General features: G+C 38.9%; 1 protein-coding gene across 2 annotated transcripts; it reads right to left on the bottom strand.

The window, feature by feature from the left end:
* Positions 1-8,709: 8,709 nt before the first annotated feature.
* trim8a (tripartite motif containing 8a) lies at positions 8,710-22,117 on the bottom strand. Of its 2 annotated transcripts, none has more exons than XM_059323856.1 (7): positions 21,520-22,117; positions 20,006-20,598; positions 12,121-12,216; positions 10,698-10,931; positions 10,550-10,581; positions 10,106-10,221; positions 8,710-9,967 (listed from the first exon to the last, which is right to left on the bottom strand). In XM_059323856.1, the coding sequence occupies exons 2-7, from the start codon at positions 20,573-20,575 to the stop codon at positions 9,309-9,311; spliced, it is 1,707 nt and encodes a 568-aa protein (XP_059179839.1). In that variant the 5' UTR covers positions 20,576-20,598; positions 21,520-22,117; the 3' UTR covers positions 8,710-9,308. The 2 variants fall into 2 exon arrangements, with proteins under 2 accessions (XP_059179839.1, XP_059179838.1); XM_059323855.1 differs by having other exon boundaries at positions 21,516-22,116.
* Positions 22,118-23,750: the final 1,633 nt, after the last annotated feature.

Genomic DNA, 23,750 nt, shown 5'->3' with positions numbered 1-23,750 from the left:
TTACATCAAAATTAGTTTATTTAATGAAATGGTCACTTTGGTGTCATGACTTCATTGAAACACAGAAAATTAAAAACAACCCTGTTTTCAGCTTTGCGGTGATGCACTTCCCAGCTGATCCAAGAGGGGTTTTTAAATAGTGTATTTAGCTCAAGAAGTAGGGTTTTATTTACACAAAATAACAGTTTATCACAAAATTCCAATAGTTCCCAGATCTTAAAGTATAAAGTTTTCAGGAAAAATAAGTATTCAAATCTCTTAAGTAAAAGTAATAATGTCACACTATGAAATTACTCCACTACAACAAAAAGGCCTGCATTCAAAACTTAAGTAAAAGTAAAAAATGATCAGCATCTAAATATACTTAAAATATTGAAAGTAAAAGTACTTGTTATTGCAGAATATACTCACTCAGACTGTTATATATATTCCAAATACATTATTATTACAAATACATTATTATACATTACTATTACTTGACTGCAAGCAGTACTGAATGGGCCCTCGCAGTACACGCGTGTTGGGGCATGCTGCCGTCGGGGTGTGTGCGTTACAGGGGCCAGTCTATACCACCCCTATGAATTTCATTGCCTTAAGTGTTATAGTGTGGCCACGGTACCAAATATGAAATTAGACTGCCACCACAGTGCTACCTAGGGGCCGATCAATAAAACCTTAAAGGGTTATCCTCAGGAGGGCATTGACAATAATTGTACCAAGTTTTGTATAATAATGCACAAACTATCCCTTTAATCCTCAGTGTCTGAAGGATGACTCTTAACTGATATGTGTAAGTTAGAAGAGGCAGGTAGCAATGGTGGAAAGTAACTATGTACATTTACTCAAGTACTGGACTTAAAGTACAATTTTGAGGTACTTTTATGTACATTTTATGTAACTTTATACTTCTACATTTAGCTGACAGCTTGAATTACATTTCAGGTCAAGATGTAAAATGAAAAACATGATACATTTAAAATTATTACCCATTTAATAAATTAAACCACTTAAAAGTTTATTAGGTAGTTAAAATGAGTGGAGTCATTTCACATTGTGGTATTAGTACTTTTACTGAAGTAAAGGATCTGAATAGTTCTTCCACCACTGTCATTTTTACTTCTTTAAATTTTTTTTGTATTATTTGTATTTTTTCATTTTTTATTATTTTTATTTATTTATTATTATTATTATTAATTTATTTTTTATCATTATTTTTCATTTATTTTATTTTATTTATTATTTATTATTTATTTTTATTTATTTATTTTTTTCTGCGCAATGCGCATGCGCGGCCCAAATACGCTTCTGCGCATGCGCGTCCCAAACATGCTTCTGCGCATGCGTGGCTTAAATACGGTTCTGCGCATGCGCAGCCGCTTAGTTCTTCTGCGCATGTGCGGGATTTCTGCGCATGCGCAGAAACGTATTTAGGACGCGCATGCGCAGAAGCGTGTTTTGCCCGCGCATGCGCAGAAGCGTATTTGGGACGCGCATGCGCATTGCGCAGAAAATAAAATAAAATAAATAAATAAATAAAAATAAAAAATAATGATAAAAATAAAAATAAAAATTATAATGATAAAAATAAAATAAAAAATAAATAATAATAATAATAATAATAAATAAAAAATAATAATAATAAAAAATGAAAAAATAAAAATAATACAAAAATATTAAAAATTAAAAAAAATGTAAAGAAGTAAAAATGACAGTGGTGGAAGAATTATTCAGATCCTTTACTTCAGTAAAAGTACTAATACCACAATGTGAAATGACTCCACTCATTTTAACTACCTAATAAACTTTTAAGTGGTTTAATTTATTAAATGGGTAATAATTTTAAATGTATCATGTTTTTCAATTTAAATCTTGACCTAAAATGTAATTCAAGCTGTCAGCTAAATGTAGAGGAGTAAAAAGTACAATATTTGCCTCAAAATGTAGTGGAGTAGAAGTATAAAGTTACATAAAATGTACATAAAAGTACCTCAAAATTGTACTTTAAGTCCAGTACTTGAGTAAATGTACATAGTTACTTTCCACCATTGCTACCTGCCTCTTCTAACTTATACATATCAGTTAAGAGTCCTCCTTCAGACACTGTATGAGGATTAAAGGGATAGTTTGTGCATTATTATACAAAACTTGGTACAATTATTGTCAATGCCCTCCTGAGGATAACCCTTTAAGGTTTTATTGATTGGCCCCTAGGTAGCACTGTGGTGGCAGTCTAATTTCATATTTGGTACCGTGGCCACACTATAACACTTAAGGCAATGAAATTCATAGGGGTGGTATAGACTGGCGCCTGTAACGCACACACCCTGACAGCAGCATGCCCCGACACGCGTGTACTGCGAGGGCCCGTTCAGTACTGCTTGCAGTCCTTGTTAAAGATGCATTTATGTAAGCAGCATTTTAATTTTCTCAAGGTAGGATTCATTTTGTCTTATAAACATACTATTATGGGGTTTAATTTCAACAAATGTCAAATCACTTTAAATGTTTCATGTTTATGTTAAGGAGTTGTTGGCTGAATTTAGTGGAGTAAAAAGTACAATATTCACCTCAAAATGTAGTGGAGTAGAAGAACAAGTTACATAAAATGGAAATACTCAAGTAAAGTACAACATCATCAAAATGGTACTCAAGTACAGTCCTTGAGTAAATGTACTTAGTTACTTTCCACCACCGATAAAGTTGCATGAAATAGATATACTCACCTGCATGAAATCACACCACTCCTGTTTGCAAAAGGATGGGCAGTATGACTGAGGCACAGTGTGACAGGACAGAAAAATGAGGGACAGATGCCAAACAATTCAATCAATGTGTAGCAGATGTCCATTAGACAAGTTTTGACCCAACAACTAAGATGAAATGTTTCATCAGAGGGAGCTTAAACAGGCGATTAAGCATTATTAGGGTAAGTTGGGGAAGGGAAGAAACAAGAAGGGTAACCCTCAACAGGCTGATGTGCCAGATAGCAAATCAGTGTGTAACAATCCCCCCAACTAGTTAATGTCACCTTGACTTGAAGCAGGTGCTGCTGTTTCTTATTTTCTGACTCATAAACCACATCCTTCTTGGTGCGTGCTGAGTGGGAGTTTTGTGAACCTTTACACCGATTTTATTGGATATAAGGGTTTTATGGTCCACCGTCTGTGTGGTGTGTTAGGTCCTTAACCTTCGATTTAGAGGTTAAAGTTGCATCCAGTGCAGGGTTTGTATCATTATCAACAACAATCTGGCGTTTAATACAGTTAAGCATGTTACTGGAAATGAGGGATCACTTGCTGCTAAAAAAAAAAGTAGTTCAAAAGAAGACTTCCCCCTACATTTAAATTCTGTCTTCCCGAAATCACCCATAACATTTCTATGCTCCTCATTCTACAGTTAAACATTTTTTTCTATCCATATAGCGAGGACTTGCCCCTTTTACAGCTCTAAATAGGTACAGGATGTGATTATTCTCTAAACAGCTTAAATGTAATACAAGTCTATCCATCAACCATATGGTGCAAATGTAATGTTTAACACACTACTTCTGGGCACAGAAACGTTTTATTTTTTATTTTTTATGTATTTAGAAGAAAGATGGCCTCATTAACTTCAGTACATTCAGAAAGGGCTTAGAACTGCTGATCTGTGAAAGCATTACAGATCAGCATACTGTACATGGATTACTGCTTTTAATACAAATGACTGGAAAGTACAGTGACGCTAATCAAGTAACTACAAAAGAAATCCATATCATCTTTGCCAAATGTTGGCTCATCATAAATATGACTGATGCTGAATGGCTCATTTTCAGCTCATTAAATAACAGGAAAGCTGTCGGCATGTGATGAGAAATAAGATGATGCAGCATTGCGGTTGGCGTAGGACAGTGAGTCCTAACCCGGGGCACTTGTACCCCAGGGGGTACTTCTGCAGTTGCCAGGGGCTATATGGAAAGATTGTGTGTCAGTTTAATTTAAATTATGATTTAATTAAGACAACATACCCATGCATTAACACACCCGAACACTGCAAGAGTGAGAGAGAGAGGTTAGCCAGCAAACACATAAACCAGAATTAGCTAAAAGCAATGACCACACATTTTAAATGATTAGCTAAATGTATCAAATAAACATTTGAAAGAGTACACAAAGGGTTGACGTAGTTTTCTAAAAGTAGGTCTACACAATGAACTAAACAAATAATTAGCTTAAAGTATGGGTAATAGTTCAAACAGTGTTGAAAGTAATGAAAAAACAAATATAGTTAGCTAAAAGTAACAGATAAACCGTAATGTAGTAGGCTAAAAGTAATGAAAAACTGTAATATAGGTAGCTAAAAGTAACGGATAGACTCTAATATAGTTGGCTAAAAGTAACAGATAAACTGTAATATAGTTGGCTAAAAGTAAAAGATAAACTGTATAGTAGGCTTAAAGTAAAAGATAAACTGTAATATAGTAGGCTAAAAGTAACAGATAAACTGTAATATAGTAGGCTAAAAGTAACAGATAAACTGTAATATGGTAGGCTAAAAGTAACAGATAAACTGTAATATAGTAGCAATACAGTGGCAACAAAAAGTATATGAACCCTTTGAAATTAAACACACACACACACACACACACACACACACACACACACACACACACACACACCTTATATAAACCTTATGGACAAAAATTCATAAATAAAGACATAATTTAGTGTACAGTAACTATATCTTAATAATTTTAATACAGCCCTTTAGAGAAAAAAGTAAATAGTTTTCTTTAAATTGTTTTGGAATAAAAGTACATGGCTGGGAAAAAAAATAAGAATAAAGAAAATTACTTCTGAAAAAATAACTGAATTATACTTTTTATGAGTGCAGGACTTGAGTGAATATATTTCATTAGTTTCTACCTGTGACACTTGCGTGTGTCACTCCAGTGGGGTCGGAAGTTACTATGGCAACGGCTTTATTCTCACTCAATAACTGCATTCAGCTGTTCTCCACAGGGGGACTCGGAAATGGCTGCTATAGTCATATACAAGTGGGTATAGGGTTCACCTGCAAACAGCCTTCCCCTCTTTGCTAATTTCACTTATATACATTGTTTTATTGTTGCTTGTTTCCCTTCGGCTGAAACTCACACAGAAGACTGGTTTATGTTACAATGATTTCCACAGGCAAAAATAGACCTGGAGATCAATAAACATTGGCCACGGATCTTTGTCTTTGATGTTTTTTGCACTGTGTGTGTGTGTGTGTGTGTGTGTGTGTGTGTGTGTGTGTGTGTGTGTGTGTGTGTGTGTGTGTGTGTGTGTTGCAGTTTTGGCACTGATTTCAAAGGCCTTATCAGATGAAGGTTAGCATTCTGCATGGTTGATGAATAGCCACTCAGTATGCATTATGCTGTATATGTCTATGTTCCTGTCAGTGTTACTGGGAGGACTGCTGAGAATCTGTGTGTGTCCAGACTAATAGCACTAATGGGCACTCATTTATTCCACATACTATGATGCTTAAAGCTGCCATGTCAGCCACTTTTCACATCCACTGCCGAACTGACGGGATGGTTATGCAAGCTGCAAGCTGTGCAAATGTATGGGAACTATGTCATTAATGATCATCAAAGACCCGAATTACAGAGGAAAACTCCACCATCAGCCGCTATAAATCAGCAGTTTGTGATGTTCAGTACATTTCAAGAGTTATTCTGTGATGAAGTGTTTTCATTTATTCTATTTCTCTCTGTGAGTTTTGGACTTTTTACTTATTTAACCCTTCCGTCCCACCTTCTCAAGGCTGTATCGACCCCGTTTGATTATTTAGTGCAAAATGATGGGACCATTCTGAGGGGCCGACACTGAAATCTAAGGCTTCTCAGCATGGGGTTACCCCTTAAATTGACAGTTCAACTCTAAATAAAAAAGTACATATTTTCATATTTTCCTCTTACTTGTAGTGTATGTATTTTTAATTTTGGGGTGAACTGTCCCTTTAAGAGATAATAGATGTGTGTAAAATACTCTCTTTTCTATAAAACATCTTTGTCTGAGCAGCAGTGAATCTGTGCCTGAGATGCGAATGTTGCAGAGCTATTACTGACATCTCAGGATGCAATTATCTTTTGCAGCATCAACATGTCATCAAATGTAGATATACTTTGAAGGTATAATACATGCTGGGCAAGAAAATATATGTGAGAGAAAGTGAGAAAAAGTGCCCATTGTAACTCCAAGAGTGCATCTAGCCACTGACTAAAGCACACAAACAACAGCTGCACAACAGCTGACAGTTCCCCATGCATTGAAAACACACACACACACACACACACACACACACACACACAAATGCACACACAGACACTACAGGCTCACGTCCTGTTGCAGGCAGGGGCGTGTTGTACTCATGCATATACAGCTCCAGCACACCTGCCACAACAGAGCACAGCTGTCAAGTGCATCACCCTTTACCCTATATGTAACCTCACTGAGCTTGCACACACACACACACACACTGCCTACCTCTGCACATATATGAGGAAACACAGTAACTGGCTGATTGTGCTTCGACACCTGAGCACACATTTGCTCATACAGCAGGATTCGACTTGCACTGAGTCTGCACATGAGGCTGCACAAACTAAACACACACAAAGCTACACACCTTTTTCAAGCCTAATTTTCGTGCTAGTACAAAGCTTGATAAATCACTATATTAGACGGAGTAATGATCTGTAAAAATATTGCTTAAGACGTTTCACGTGCAACTATTTGTACTATTTTAAAACTAAAATAAGACAGTATTCGGTCTTCTTTAACATTTAAATCTCTAGTTTGATGTTTTTACAGTGTAAATGGCAATATTGATATAAACATGCTGCCACGAATGAAATTATTTATATGGATTAAATTAATGGTATGGCCTCCTTCTGGATATCTGGATATCTACTGTATGTTTTATTAATAACACACACACACAGAAGGAACAGTTCTCAAGGGGAATGCTAATAGGCTTCCACACACACAATAAATGTCAGATTCATACCACACTGTAACTAAACCTCAGCTCCTCCTACTCCTACTCAGCCTCATGTAGTCACTGCTAAACTGGGCCGGCTTCTCTGGAAAGGATATCACACATTTTAGTATTCACTCTCTTGAATTTGGGGGAAAAAACTGGACAAGAGACAAGAAGAATGAAACAGGAGGGTAGAACATTTTATCACCCATAAATAAGTGATGTGCCTCACTTGCTCTGTATTTGCCTCCCTTTCTCCTCTCCTCCCTCTTAGCCCGGCTCCACTCCGCCCCTCAGCTCCCTCCCTCTATCTCACTGTCTAGCTGAGGGGGAGGGGAATGATGAAAGCAGTATGAGTGACAGATAAGTAGATGACTATGCTGTCCCAGCCCTCATTAAAACTCTGCACTTATATCATCCGCCGCTGAAACCCTCCGCCTCCTCTCCCTCCTCCGCATCGAGCCCCGGCAAATGATACCCCAGGAGAGGAAGAGAGAGAGGTGAGGGGAGGGAGGTGCTGCTCATCAGTTATTCCTGTTCTCTGACCTAACTTGACAATGAGCTCCAATAATGAGACAAAGAGGGATGAGACAGAGATTTTGCCAGAGACCAGGATGTTGACAAGGAAGTGAACTGTCCTAAATTGGCCGATAATGGGCCGGCTGTGGCTTGGTCTGTAACAAATCATTTTCCAAACCTCCTCCACCATGTTCGGAGATTCCTCTGAATGCACAAGATCTCAAACATGTGGCCATCCACCTTTTTTTTCTTCCCATTTATAAGCTTTTGAGCCTATGAATAGACTGTGGGTGAATTGCAGGGTGGGATAGTCTGCAATAATGGCTTTTTTTTTTTTACAGGACACTCTGACATTTCAACCCAGTGAGTTAAACTGAAAAACCTCTTAACCCAAAAAAACACACAGTGTGCTTCTCAGTACAAACCAATGGTGGAATGTGAATACATACATTACAATGTTGAGGTACTTTACTTAAATATGACATTTTTATGACTTTATAGTTATACTTCACTACATATCTGGGTGAAAAACTGCACTTTTTTACTCTACTAAATTTATCTGACAGTTTTAGTTACTTTTATTAGATTAAGATTTTATATAAACAAAGATAGATGTTCATAGAAATACAATGCTAAGATTTAAGTAGTGGTCCCTTATGTTGAAGGCATGTGACCGGTTATTAAACAACAGCGTCTGTTTAAAGCTTTATCATGTGTCAGTTCCACAAAAGAAAAACTTCCCCTCAGTACTTTATATTTATTATGAATTATTTTGTATTTATATTAACAACAAAAGCAAGAAAAAGAGAGAAAATAAAATGTTTTAACTTTTCTTCTTTCCCACCACACTAATTGCTATATGATAATTAAAAACACAAAGTATTGTAATTATTTTTTTGATTTATGAGTGCATTTAGAGTAGAAATCCACCATAACGATAAATTATTTTGTACTTGGAACATTACTAGATTTGAATGAGTTTAAAGCAGCATTTTTACTTGTCATGGAGCAGTTTTACATCATGGTATTGGCACTTTTACCTCAGTAAAGGATCTGAATAATTCTTTCACCACTGGTACAAACAGCCATCTGCGTCACTCCTGTTTAAAGGTTACACTATAACCCTTGATAAAGCCCCAAGATAACATTAAATGTGTAAAACAATCCTTAAAATACAACACATGGTATTTTAATATGCTTGTTTATTCAATATTTTCCACTGATTTTGGTTTATTCATAATCTTGTATAAAAATTCATGAAAAACCTGACAAGCATTCAGAGTCCAGTGTGTTTCTAAAGCCACATGGACTTTGGAGTGCATGGAGAGGCTCCCTGCATGCTTTCAGCCGCAAACAGGAAATAATCAAGAGCTAGGAACTTGCAAGTACAATAAGAGCGTGTTAACAGTCTTTTTAGGCACTGAAGTCTCTGGAGTCTCATGTTGGGACTCGTGATGAAGGATATGTTGTTTCTTTAGTTCACTGCTTGAATGGATTTAAGACTACATTATTCACATTAGCACTTCCAGTCGAATCAAAACAAAGAATAAATAAAAATGCAAACTTTTGTGTTTTCAAATTAAGAGCATTACAATTGTCACTGTGATTTAGGAAGTAAACAGGGCTACCCACCAACATTAACAGGGCAAGGCTTCCAAAAATGGGGTCAAGTAAATAATAGAAGGTGAGACACAAACTGATAATATATCTCTGAACCAAAAAGCAAACATGGAAATTCTGATGATAATTGTGACTTAATAAAAGCTGCTGATTCTGGTTTATTACTTGGTCCCATAATGCTTGGTTGAAGACTGGCCGTACAGCCCGTAGAAGTCAGGGTGCCTGGCTGTCTGTGAGGCTTCCATCAGTCCCCTCATGGGAAAATGCTGCAGCGGCTGGTTTGCAGGTAGCGGGGCATGTGGGGGAAACTCCTGAGAGGTCACGGAGGGGAACGAGTCCGACGATGGGTACGGAGGTCGGGCACGAGCGGCGGGGGTCCTGGAGCAGCAGCAGTTATTCAGAGTGCACATCAGTACTTTCCTCCCTTCGTACATGGCTTGTTGCGAGGAACCTCCACTGGGGAAATGGGAGGAGGGGAATATGGTCCCTGAGTGGTGGCTAGAGCTAGACCCTAGACCCACCATGTGATGGGCTGCAGTGTCAAGGAGTCGGCTGTGGCCGGGGCCACCGTGAGGATTCTGGGAGAGGCCTTCAGAGGAATACATGGATGAAGCACGATGGCTCTGATCAGCCAGGTAGGGTTTTTTACTGCCGTAGAGCAACGGTGGAGGATCCTGGGAGGGGGAGTTTGCTGTGTTACTCTCCAGGAAAGCCATGCCATATTTCCTCTTCTGTAGTCCTGAACCAGTCCCCATGTGGGAGCCAGCAGAGCTGCTGTGAGACTGGACAATCTCAAGAATGGGCGCCTCATTGATCGGTTCTGAGAGTGGGAAGTAGTGGTGGAGAGATAAAAAAAATAAGAGTTAATCCTGAACATACAATCTCCAAGACACTGATTTTAAATATCTTAAAACAGACTTTTAAGTCATTTTTATTTGCTCGTTGTAATTTCTCTTACCTTCCAGCATTTTTCGCATGTTCTTTTCTCTTGTTGAAAGTTCGGATAGCAAATGATGAGAGTTGAGCTGGCCCACTCTGAGTGGAGGTATAGCACTACTCAGGTGCGAGTTTGACCTAAAAAAGAAAAAAAAGAAACAGATTTGTAACATTGTTTAATTGTGACTTTGTTATTATTGTGCAATTTAACCAAAAAAAAAGTGTGCATGAAAGCATCACATATTTAGTTAAAATTAAATGTCCATAATATGTAACCAGTTAATAATACAGAACAAAGCTTTACTACTTGCTGACTTGCTGCTTTTGTAAATTAGTTTCTAATTACTTTATGATTGCACACACAAAGATGTCTTGCACTTCTATGAACCTTTTCACCAGGATTGTCTAACATAAGCGCTAAATACAATCATGTCCCAGTAAAGTGATATAAAATAGAAATCCTTACCTGTCCATTAGCAGCTGGTAAGGTTTTGTGTTCTGAAAAAGACAATAAAATGCACAAGTTAGTCGGACCCACTATCTCCCTTTAAACCTCTCACTCACAGCTACAATGAGTGTTTGTGTGGCTGCACAGATATGAAAAGCATTTATACCTTCATGAAGTTAATGCCGTCTGCTCTTTTGAAGAACGTTTGTACTGAGCTCAGAAGTTTTTCTGCTTCCTGGCGTTTCTCGTTGAGCTGCAAAACCTGCTGGGAGTTTTTCCTCGCATACATGGTGTAGGTGCTCTCCAGCATCTGCATGGTTTCAGCCTGGTTTGCTTCCAACAGCGTGTGCATCCTCTGATACTGGGCTCTCACTCGCTCCTTCAGCTCAGACACTGCATCCTGTGGAGAAAGGACGGGTCAGGGACAAGCTGATTAAAAAACACACTTATACACCAATTCAACGGGCACGCAACCTTGTTTGTATGTCAAAATTAATTAAATAGCAACAGCTGTATAATGTCTTAGGTGGAGGTGCTTTTGTCATGTCTGAAAAAAAAAATACTCAAAGGTCATCCCTTTGGATTTCATTATTCATTCTTTTTATCTGTTTCCTGCGAGCCCCCCAAATGTGCAATAATAAATTGCTGCTACCATTAAAAAACAACATGTTTTTTATTATTTCTTTTACTGTTTAAAGCAAGCGGCAACGTCTGGGCCTGATGAGTGGTTCCAATGCGGAAGTGCCTTAAACCTGCATCCTATCATATCGCCTGCAGGGGGCGACTCCACTGGTTGAAAAAAGAAGAAAAAGTTTGTATGTAAGACAATGGGAAAATGACCATGCATCCCACTTTATTAATATTCAAATATTTTTTATTGCTTTTAACATCTCACTTTATTTATTACCTCAGTAAAAATTCTTCATAATGAGTTCATGTCTCAAGTGATAGTTTCAGGTCTTCTCAAAAGAGCATGATGTTCAGTTTGTAAATGATGGTCCCAATTTGACTAAAATAGACATTAAAGCAGTGTATGCTTTAGGGCGGGGTAAACTTATGATTGACAGGTCATTATTTTCTCACTACTGTTTTCTAGCCTGATGGCTTCTTCAATTTACTTTTGAGGATATTCACAATCATTTTGAAAATGAAAACTGATCAACTTATCGGGATTTGCGATTAAATCGTGTATCAGCCCATATCAACTACATAAACTATTATCACCATTCAGTAGAAAACAAGTTTAAAAAATATGCTTCAATACACAGTAATGAATTTATGTCATCAATTATTGTAGGTTAGAGTATATTTTTCTCTTGGTTCATTGTGTGGAATCGGTGCTTTTTGAAGTGGGAAAGTCATTTGCAAAATGCATTTTCCACCCTAATGCAGCAGCCATTCAAAGCCAGAGATAAATTATATTTTCCTTTCATTTTGCAACATTGAACAAAGGTACAGAGTCATTTCATTACAGCAGCTCGTGAACGAAATTGTTGCACAAAACCCACATGATGACAAAGGGACAAGTCCTGATAATGTTCAGAATTATGTCTCTGGAAGTACATGAACATGTGCCTGTCGTACTGTACCTTCATCAGTGTCTTGTCTGACTCCAGCTTGGTGAGCTGCTCATCGATGTTCTGAACACGACCATCCAGTCTGCCTTGCTGCCTCATTAGCATGGCCTGTGGAGAGATGACATAGAAGAGATGGATGAGACAGATTAACCACAACAGGAAATAGAAAATAGAAGACAAAAATAATTTATATATACATACAAAACTCTTTCTCAGAACTCAGTAATCTGCTTTGACCTCAGTGAACCTGGCCGCTTTTCATGAGTCACTAAAACAACCACCTCCACACTCCTGATTAGACGCAGGAAACAGCTGCCAGCGTCAACCACATGCATTTATCGATGAGGAAAGTGCGAGCAAAGGCAAACACAATTGCACAAATCCATCTCTGATTGCTTCTAAGTTAGTCAGGGACCGTGGTACATCAAGTGAAGTCCATTGTTGGGACCAGCCTACTTCCTATGTGGGCTGAATCAGAGTGCAAAAAGAGCCAAAGGCCAGTAAAAGAGCCGGTAAACATAATCCTTCTCCATTTACTGCAGGAGATGGAAATCAATCTGCAGTCACAGGCTGACAGCTAACTAGGAACAGGGGAGGGCAGGTACGTTTTTTAATGAACTGTTTCTGCATGGGAAAGGCACCATGCCCAAATAAGAGAAAACCTGCTGTCATGGCAACAAAGCCTTGTGTATGTATTTATATGTGAGGGAGCAGGAGGGAGCAAAAAGCGGGGGAGTCTCACTACCCCTCTCTGCTTTCTCATTTTGCCACATGCATTGCTCCCATTGTTTGCATTGGCCTCTGTGTCAGTGACAGATTGTCATGTCTGTGTGCATAATGCCGGGGTCGGCTCTCTCCCTCCGCATGAGTGTGCACGGGAGAAAGGAAACGGGAGGAAAAGTGCTATTGGGCTCTGCTTGCACATGCCAAGAACGGACAGAAAGGGAAGAGAGAAAGACATACAAAAAGAGAATGAAGCCAACAGAGGGAAAGTTTGAATCAAAAAAGAGAGATAGGGAGAAAGAGGACATTCCTGCGGTCTCTAGTGAGCGAGTTTCAGGGTAGCTACGTTGTGGTATCACAGCAACAGGCCTCTTCAGCTGCTTACAACACTCATGGAGTCTTATGTACAACAACTGGCTGGTCACTATACTACACCACAGTGAACACTTCCAACAGTGCATTTAGTTTCTAAAACAAAACAGTACAAAAGACTCTGAATCAGCCAATACATAATAACACACACATTTTGCTTGTTTGTATATTCTTTGAAACTGTCCTTTTTAGTAAAGAAGTGCTCAGAAACATCAGAAATATTTGTTTCTTTAAGTTCACACGGTTCAAAATTTAAGATAACTTGGATCATGACATGGACATTGGACTATTGACAAATGATGTACTAACAAGGGATAGACCACACACTGAACAAAAGTTGTATTCAAAGCAGCATAAAGGAGCTTTTTGTGCCATTTTGAAGTGGGAAAACCTGAAAACACAACATTGGCATGTTATCAACCTTAAGGCAACAGTTGTTGGTAGGACTGTACCAAAGTTTTTTTTGTTAGATTTGAAGCCCCTATTAAGGTTTTCAAATGAAGCTCTGAATGTCTGTTATCATATCTTATAGTGTCATCACTTATAAATTATCAAACAAAATTCTTAATTTGCGTCATCCTTTTCCTCTGCCATTGTGGCTTTGCATTTCCCGATTTATGCCACTTGCTCGAACTAAATTACGCATTTTGGTAGGCCGGAAGTAGCATCTCCACGAGGTCAACTGAAAATTCGTCTATGGGATTTTTGCATTGCATTTTGGATGATGGCAGAAAATCTGCTCTGTGGCAAACACACATTTCTGATGCTTACGCGTTTTGCTCAGCAGGACAATCTTCACAAATGAACACCACTTTAATGATGTTTGATGTGTAAATACAGCCAACAAAAGTAAAAAGCTAATGTTATGCGATAGCGAACTACACCATCGTTTCATGACTTCTACATCACTACCTTTAGATGGTCTCCAGCAAAAGTAGTAGCCTAATACATTGTTTATTAATCCAATCTACAAAAGTTTGTAAGAGCTCTGAAAACACCACTAGAGGCGGTAAGGCAGACAAGTGAGAGTTCCCATCCGTGTCTGTTGTGATGGCGTCTAATGTCCCCGACAACCATTGTAGTCTCATTTAGCCACTTGCTAGCAACCGCTTTTTTAAAGGACACGTAAAAACTTTCAAAAGATTCACAAGTGGGGGTATTTACTAATGTATTTTATGTCGAACAACAAAACACGAAATCTCTTATGCTAGTGTTAACCACGGCGTTATTTCAGGCATCTAGCTATCAACCCATTCAAAATCCTCATGGTTGGGAGGAGAGACATCAGGGTGCTAAAATGCTAACTTACTTCCGGGTTTAAGAATTCATTCCTGTGGCGCCCTATGGCATCCATGTTTTGTTTCCTTGAGGGCTCTCAAGACTTGTACTTGACTTCGCATGTTGTTACCACAAGCTCACAAGTTCCATTTGAAGGCAGCATATTATAGAAGTGAATCAGTGAATGAGGGAGTCATTTCAGTCTTGAACTGTGTTAGCTAACTTTAGCGTTAGCTAGTCGATGAAAGCCTGCTTTATGGTGCTAGACAGGAAGTGTACAGTGGTTTTATCGAAACTGTTTCTCGAGCTACCTGCTGTGGCTGGAAACGTGGCTGATGAGGGTTGAGGGTGAACCAAATCAGTAAAGTTGCCATAAGGCCATAAAACCAAAGCAATTAACCGAAAGACACTTAAAAAACTCTTTGGAGCTGAAGAGAACTGCAGAGCTGAGTGATAATCCTCTGTGGGTTCATCCCTGTGAGCGACCCCTCTCACATTACACGCAGTCATTTCATCTATCGTTCATACAAAAATATTGATCAGTGCAGCTTTAAGTGCTTATCAGAAAACATTGCATTTCCAATAATACAGTCATACATTAACTGCTGCATCTCTGTTGCAGTGTTGACAGTCAGCATTAAAGAGGTTCTCGCTAGAAAAATCAAGAATACATTTTACTTTATGGTTTGTAATACTGACTGCTGTAAGCAAAAACGATAGGGACCAACTGAGCTGTTTCAGCAATCCCAACATCATAAAATGATGATATGCTGCCGCAAAAAACTGGCCTTTAATTAGCTTTAAGTTAACTGTATGTCATTAATGTTTTACTCTGGTACCCTACCCTGCACTGCATACAAGTTAGTATGCTAACGGTTCGTCTAGATGCCATTGTTGTGAAACATGTATAGTGTCAATCGTCCATATCTTCTGTGAATGCACAAAATAAAAATACTTTTGGATGGCAGTACACCAGTAGTGAATGTAACTAAGTACATTTACTCAAGTACTGTACTTAAGTACAGTTTTGAGACACCTGTACTTGAGTATTTCCTTTTTACGTAACTTAACTTTAGTTACTTTTCAGGTCGAGATTAAACACAAAAACATGATAAAGTTAAAGTGATTAGACATTTTAAACCTCATAACAGTAGGCATATACTACAAATGAGCCCCATCTTTACAAAATTAAAACACGACTTACATAAATGCAAGTACAAATAACCAAATGCAAGTACAAAAAATAACCAAATGATATGAGTCCTTTTACTTTTGATACATTAAGTACATTTTGATGCTGATACTTTTGTACTTTTACTTAAGTAAGTTTTGATTACAGGACTTTTACTTGTAGTGGAGTAATTTCACAGTGTGGTATCTGTACTTTTGGTTAAGTAAGGGATCTGATTACTTTTTCCACCACTGCAGTACACGACATGATGTTATTGACATCTACACTTGCATGGCATTCTTTGTTATTCATAGACAGAGTGCAAGCTCAGAACCTGTTCAGATACTTTCCCTGCAGCCTCAGCAAGCTCAGCACCACACACCTTGGAAATTATTATTCTCCATTCTGTTTTTTGGAGCATATGAACCCTGTGGAGTTTTTCAGTGACTGCACTGTAAAACAATGCTATGATAACGATTTCTTGTATTGTTTGAATCACATGTTCGATTGTGGATGTATTAAAATGGTAAATGGACCTTATAAAGCGCTTTACACTACAGACTGCGCTCATTCACCCGTTCAAACACACATTCATACTGGTGGCAGAGGCTACCCTAAACGGTGCAACCTGCCACCATTGGGAATTCATTCATACACCGATGAACGCAGCATCGGGAGCAATTTGGGGTTCATTATCTTGCTCAAGGATACTTCGACATATAGGCTGCCATGGTCAGGGATCGAACCACCAACCCTCCGATCAGAAGACCCACTCTACCAACTGAGCCACAGCCGCCCCATTAAGAGAGCAGCAGTTGCTAAGTGAGTTATGTTGACTTCATACATCAATGATGAGTTGATGGAGTTCATCTTTGATCAAAATGTAGCCATTCACCAGTGAAAGTGGAGACCTCTGCAGAAAAAAACATGATTGAGGCTAAATGTTTTCATATACATGCATCCATTCTTTTTGTGAGGCCTTAAAGAAACAATCAAGTACACATCCTTTAGTTTTGCTAAGTAGGTACCGTTAGCACCAAACATTACATGCAATTGTACCTAGAGGTGGTGACATGGACACAGGGCCAAATTAACACTTTGCTGTACCCTGGTACGCTGGGCAACAATATTCAAGGGCCCCATCATCACGACCCCAGAATCACCATAATCTGGCAAAATTCAGAATAAATTACAGTAATATACAGTTAATATACTCAATACATCAATAACTAACTGTCATCAAGTGCATTTTCATATACAGATGTGCAAACGCTCATAGAACTACAAATACTATGTCCTCTTGTCAAGGCCACTCATGAAAACAAAACACACCAGCAGCAGTATAATCTGGCAAAACTGACCCACTGCATAGATAATAATAATAATAATAATAATAATAATAATAATAATAATAATAATAATAATAATAATAATACATTTTATTTTGAAGTCGCCTTTCTTCCTAATCCGGCCTTGCATGGACAGCATCTTCTTGCATGAGACTGGTAGAAATCATGTTGAAATGTGTGTGTGTGTGTGTGTGTGTTTTGCTTAATCATGTGTCACGCACTCATCCCACACCTGTACTACATCTTCTCCACACTGCATATTGCTTATACAGGTGGTTTCAGATGAAACATCCTCTTCAAACAAGAAACGGCTGACTCTGCTTTGCAAACTTGTGGTACCTAGTTACTTGGCTGTGTTTCTTGCTTAATCCAGTTTTTCATGTACTGTGTGCACAATGTTTCATACAGCACACTACTAATAACAACAGTCTTCTCACAGTGAATTAAAGCTTTGTGGCATCTCATACCTTCTGTGTGACTGTTTTGATAAAAACAGGAATGAACACTTGGTTGGGTTATTGCTATCGTAAACGGGGCTGAACTGCATTATGTGACTTGGTTTCACGTAATGGCAACAGCTTCTCTATGCCTGCTCAACAACTGTGTCTTCCTCATTTTGCCATGTTTCCTCCAATTCCCTTTTTGTGTTGTGTGCTTGAAATAGCATAAGGGGACAGGAGGGAACTGTCTGGTTGCTGATCTCTCTGTAGCAGCGTGAAAGCCTACCTTTATCAAGATTAAATCCACCAATGATCACTTTCCCCACTGTCCTATTTAGGCATCCAGACACCCGCGGGTTGCCAGGAAGCTCATGTTTAAATGAGGAGCCTCAGGCTCAATGAACAGAGAGCCTCTTTCACAATCAACTGACAACTATTCCCCACGTCTGATGTCAATGGACTGCCCTCAGCATTCTGGGGAACTGACTCACTCCAGCTCAGATACAAGAAACTGCAAACGGCAGAGCTTCCACGAGAGATGGTTTCCTGCTGAGGTGCCTGAGAAAACCAAGGTGAGGCTGTGTGGGAGGGCTCCTCCTCCGCCTGTCCCAGGGACGACATTACTATTATATTACTTTTCCTTTCTCTTCTTTAAATTACCAGCAAGCCTGCAAAAGGTTACTGTAAAAGTCTCCTTTGAGAGCCAAAGATATCCAAAGATATGAACATGGCTGCATTGGTTTTTCCCTTTTTGTTTATCCCAAAAGCAACAAGAGTGCTGCCAGGGGAATTTAAAATCCTTTTACTAAAATAGAGCACAGCTCTGTAAAGGAGAACGACCTCTTAGTAAGAAATAAAGAGAAGCCGCTCCTGAAGAAATGAACCAGCATACAAGACTAACTTTTTATCAGTATTAAGAGTGCACTCTGTGTCTGAGGGCCGGAGTATGGACAGTGTTAATCTGAGAAGAGCCAGGAACTCTGACTCCTGGATAACTCCATTTACCCTGCGAACATACAGTTGTGAAAGAACAGAAAGATGGGTGGGTGTGTGCATGTGTGTGTGTAGAGAGCAGCTGTGGAAAGGGCTGAACAGACATCTTTTGTCCCAATAATAGCTCTGAACCAGAGCAACAGTTTGCACCAAAGACTTGAACCGATTTAGAACTTTGTGATCCGCACACTGGAAAGAAATGCGTCTGTAACTTTCCCAAGTGGAATAATAAGATCACCAAACGTATCAACAAGACCGCAATACGGCAGATGCTAAAACTAATCTGATTCTCACTTCCGCCCCTTCACTGATAGGGAGAAACAGGGAAGAACTGCATATAAGGCAGTGTGGGTGGTTGTTTTTTTACACCATGTCACTAACATTAAACCTGTGAAAAGAGAGTGAGATGAAATAATGTATGGAGAAGAAAATACTGAAGCGGACCCCATCATGACACACTGGCCTTATGTGAGACACATTCGTCCATGCATCCTCAGGTCAAGCCTGCAAGAGCAGTTCATTATTCACCTGCTGTCCGTTAGATTAACACACACACTGTGGAATCTGTTTGCTGCTTTTCCTTGCTTATATTCTCCCTGAAAATATCCAACTCCTACAAATGAGTGGTTTCAGGGCTCGTAAGGCTTTTTAAGAGGTAAATTCAAGCACTTTAACAAGGTACTTAAACTCTCAATGCCTTGTTTATCTAAATTGTTACTATAAATGCAACTGCAAAAAGTAACCTTAACAGAACAAATGTAAATGCTTAAAGTTCAGGTATCAGATGCAATCTGGAGAGAAAAGGTCAGATCGATGCATCCTTAATTGTTTCCTATCAAATATTAAAAGATTTTTGGTTTATATGAGTTGTTGTGTAGAGCACCAGATTATGCGGAAAATAAAGTATTTTTCAAGTAATATATTCAAATTCAAGCATATTCCTAACCTTGAAAACATAATGATGAAAATTAAGCATTTTCCAAACTTTCAAGACAAACCCTGGAGTTGAAATGTGAAGTTATAAACTTATGGGCCTGGGAAGATTTTCATAAATCCCCACATTTCCTTTCTCAAAAACAGCATGTCATTTCATCTATCAGCCTCTAAAGCACTGCCAGTGTGCATTTCCTCCAGAACAAATCCTGAAACTGATCATGGTAGCTAACACAAACAAACTCCATGTGGATCCACCCCCACTGCACAGGGGTCATCATTTCCGGTGGATGCAGATTGCATCACAGCACTTACCCGAGGGCACAGGGCGGCTAATGTGAAGGCGTGGCAGTGAATGGGTGGTTTGATCAAGGTTAAAAGCTGTGTGTGTGTGCATATGTGTGCTATCGTCTACCCTGAGGGGTGGCTTTCACCTGTCCAGTCCTTTCACATCAGATAAGATTAAAGAAAGAGGCAAAGAGAGGAAGTCTGTATAGACTGATGAAGAGAAAGAAATATCTGCTTCCTTTAAATTCACAGAATGGAAGAAAGTGCATCTATCAAATCTTTTGACACTCAGTTGACAGTTTCAAGTGAACGGGTGAGTAAGAGAGTACATGCGGATGCGATTTATGTACCTGCATTTGTATGCGTTGCGTATCCACTTCGCAGACTGTGTGTCTTTGGTTAGTGCAGTGAGAGATGCAGCAGAACGGACACAGAGCCACCTGCTCTTCCTCACAGTGGAGCAGCCTGTACTCCTCATGACTGGGACAGGTCCAAGCGCTCAGCTCCTCAGCGTCAACTAACAGGTGTCCCGGGGCCGCGCACGGCTGCTGTAGGTGTGTCTGGATATGAGTTTGGCAGCAGGGCTCCTTACAGCGCAGACAGACCTTCCGCACAGGCAGCGGGGGGCCTCGTCTGCAGAGGACACAGTGCAGCACAGCAGGGACTTTCTCAGTGTTCAGTGCGTTAAAGCGCTTCACTATGTTGGCAAGCTTAAAGTTTTTCTCCAGTGTGGGTTTCTGCTCGTAGTCATGGTTGCATTCAGGACAGCGGACCGCAGCGCTGTCTTTGGCCCAAGCCTCAGAGATGCAACCCTTGCAGAAGTTGTGCTTGCATGGCAGCTGGATGGGTTCGTCAAAAACATTCAGGCAAATGGGACACAGAAGCTCCTCTTCAAAGCAGTTTTTCCAACTTTCATCCATGACTTCAGCTGGATCCAAACTTACTGAAAAGAGAAAAGCTGAGAATTAATTTTCAAATATGGAATACAGCCTTCTGCAAGGCGCTCTTTTTTAAAAATACATCAAGAAATACCTTTAAGAAAATTAAACCTTTATTAAACCGCAGTCCTATTTGCCACCTGCATTTTGTTCAAAATGACACAGAAAGATGTGGGAAATGCAAACCCACAGGTGGAGACATTCTTTTGAGGTCAATGAATATGAAGAGTATAAAGGTACAACAATTCTCAGATTGAGCATTAGCAGACAACAACTGATTTTACTTTTAAAACCGTGTCTTAGGAAACATTTCAACAGACTTTACCTGACAACTTATTCATATTATTATTACTTAGTATCTTATTTGTTACCACAATACAGTGCAAATACCTGATTTTAAGTTTATTTTTAATAGTTTCACGAGAAAGATTTATTTCTAAGTGTAGGCTATACTGTTTACTGTGTGGTTGCATTTCCTGTATTCCCTATATTTATTGTAGTTGTTTTTTTTTTATGTATAATACTGTCTATGGAAAAATTGAAAAGTGCTGCACACATATAATTGTTATTATTAAAAGAAACAGGTCCGTTTTTAACAAAGTGCAACCACGGTGAAACTTCGACAACACATCCCAAACTATTATCAATAACACAATTCACATTACGTACAATGACATTGTAACATTTGGTTTGTGAATTTCCGTCGGGGAATTCACGACAGGACGGTACAAGCTGTGGCGTTTGAAAGCAAGTGACAACTTGCTACTGAATCACACTGGAAACGGGACTAATAAAATGTCACACTGTGCTACATTGACATTTGATTTTTACGCGAAGACACTCTTTCATACTGTCAATAAACCATTATAGCAATCTAATGTAACGCGGTAGATGTATTACTATAGAAGAAAAGCAACGTTACCAACTATTTATTTTCCATGTCGTCGGCAGACTCCGGTGCACCTATAATGCCGTGGAGCTTCGCATCCAGCCCGCGATGAGATCCAGCTCCTCCGGTTAGATTACAGCCGTGTGTCCGCGGTACCGCTCAGCGCCGGGATTTTATAAAGATTCCCGGCTGTAATTCGGCTGGTTTCGCTTTCCCGTCAACTCTTTGACTAATATTTAATGGTAAGTGCAGGCGGACTCACTGTGACTCGTCGGTCGGGAGCTCAGTGCTTCCACACCGACTGCCCCCCTCCGATAACGTGACCCGTCAGAGTTGATACATAGACGGGGAGGAGCCGAGAGGAGGAAGGCAGGGAAACGGCCACAGCAAACTCTACCGGAGACATTGTAAATGACCAGGGGACAAGGAAGGGGACATGTGTGTGACCTGTCAGCCTTTGCAAAACTGGTTCTTAAGGTGGAGTCTTATTTGGGTCCGACATTGGCCCCCAGGGGCCCATTAGAGGGTCAGGTAGGCTATAGGCCTATTTGGTTGGTTGTAACCAATGGCCCCAGCAGTGGCTTTTGTCAATAGTTGAATAATGCTTATAAATTAAAATACATTAATACATGGGTCTCAAACTCGTGGCCAATTGCGGCCCTCGTTACGATATTTTGTGGCCCCCACCTTGATATGAAAGTTTAATGTGAGTTTTATATGAATGGCACTTTACTGTGTTGTGTGTGGAAGGTCCCTTTAATTACTTTTTTGGGGTAATTTTGTGTCTTGTTTTGGTAATTTTGTGTCTTTTTAAAAAAAAAAAAAAAATGTGTGTCTTTTTAAGTAAATTTGTGTCTTTTAAAAAAAATAATTTTGTCTCTTTTTTGGTAATTCTGTCTTTTTTGGTCATTTTGTGTCTTTTTTAAATAATTTTCTGTCTTTTGGTAATTCTGTGTATTTTTTGTCATTTTGTGTCTTTTTTTCATTTTGTGTCTTTTTTCAGTAATTTTTTTTTGGTCATCTTGATACTGCCTCCAACGGCCCCCAGGTAATTTGAGTTTGAGACCCCTGCATTAATACATTTTGGGCAGTTTCTACATTTAGAAACCATATAGAGTGAGCCGACACCAGCCAGATTTTTAACACCAAAGTTTTATTTTATTATCTTTATTAGAATGTGCACAACACTTAGAAGTGGCATCAGACATTGGGACCCTGAGCACAGACATGCAAAAGGCCCCACCATCTTTCCAACCTAGAAGCGACATACAAACTTTGTGGTGTTTTTTTGTTTGTTTTTTTGCTTTGCATCTCTTTGTTGTCATTATTAATCTCTCTCTGGTTTTGCGTCTCTTTGTGTCCGTTTGTGTGACTGTTTGATCTTTTTTCTCTCTCTCTTTGTGGTTGTTTAGCCTCTTTTTATAGATATTTTGTGTTTATTTACGGTTGCTTTGTGTCTCTTTTTAGTAATTTTGTGTTTCCTTGTAGTCATTTTGCACCTTTCCATGGTCAGAATATGTCGCTTTGAGGGACATTTTGCTTGTCGGGGCTACTGACACTTTGGGCCCCTGGGCTTTTGCCCAGTGTGCCCATTCATTAATCCATCCATGGCAAGAAGCAGTCGTACTCATTTAAATTCTTGGATTGCAAACTCACAACAATATTCATTAAATGTGTATTTAAAAAAAAATCACACAAGTGAAAGAAAAATGAGAATCTAAGACATAAACTAATAAGTTAATACTTTAAACTATTATATCTTCATAAACAATTATAACCATATTATTCTCATAATTTAAAATCAAATCATATAATTGTATTATCCATTAATCACCATCATAGGATTATATGCATCAACAGGGACAAAAAAACCCACAATATAATCCAGTGCGTCTCTACTACTATATTGTTTACACAGCACGTCCCTACATACCCATCCATTTATACTACAGATCACAGTGTACTGGCCTATTGGGTATTTATATACCACGATGTATATTGTACATGCCGTATAGACTATTTATATCATAGCTCCAGCTGTTATTCTGTATATAATGTTTACTATTAGCACAGTTTGTACTTACACTGTATTTTTATACTTACCTGCACTGTTTACTATGTTCTACTGTACACATCTTGGATATCTAGTGGTCATACCTCTTACTGTTTATTCCATATTTCTATTGGTGAATGAGAAGCAGATTGTAAAGCACACATTAAAAGCACTGACATACAAAAATCAGTAAATGAAATAAACTCTACTTCAAG

This window comes from Centropristis striata, chromosome 20, assembly GCF_030273125.1.
Source record: "Centropristis striata isolate RG_2023a ecotype Rhode Island chromosome 20, C.striata_1.0, whole genome shotgun sequence".
Lineage (NCBI taxonomy): Eukaryota > Metazoa > Chordata > Actinopteri > Perciformes > Serranidae > Centropristis > Centropristis striata.
The sequence above is the reverse complement of the archived record's forward strand: the minus strand, read 5'-3'. Positions and strand labels throughout refer to the sequence as shown.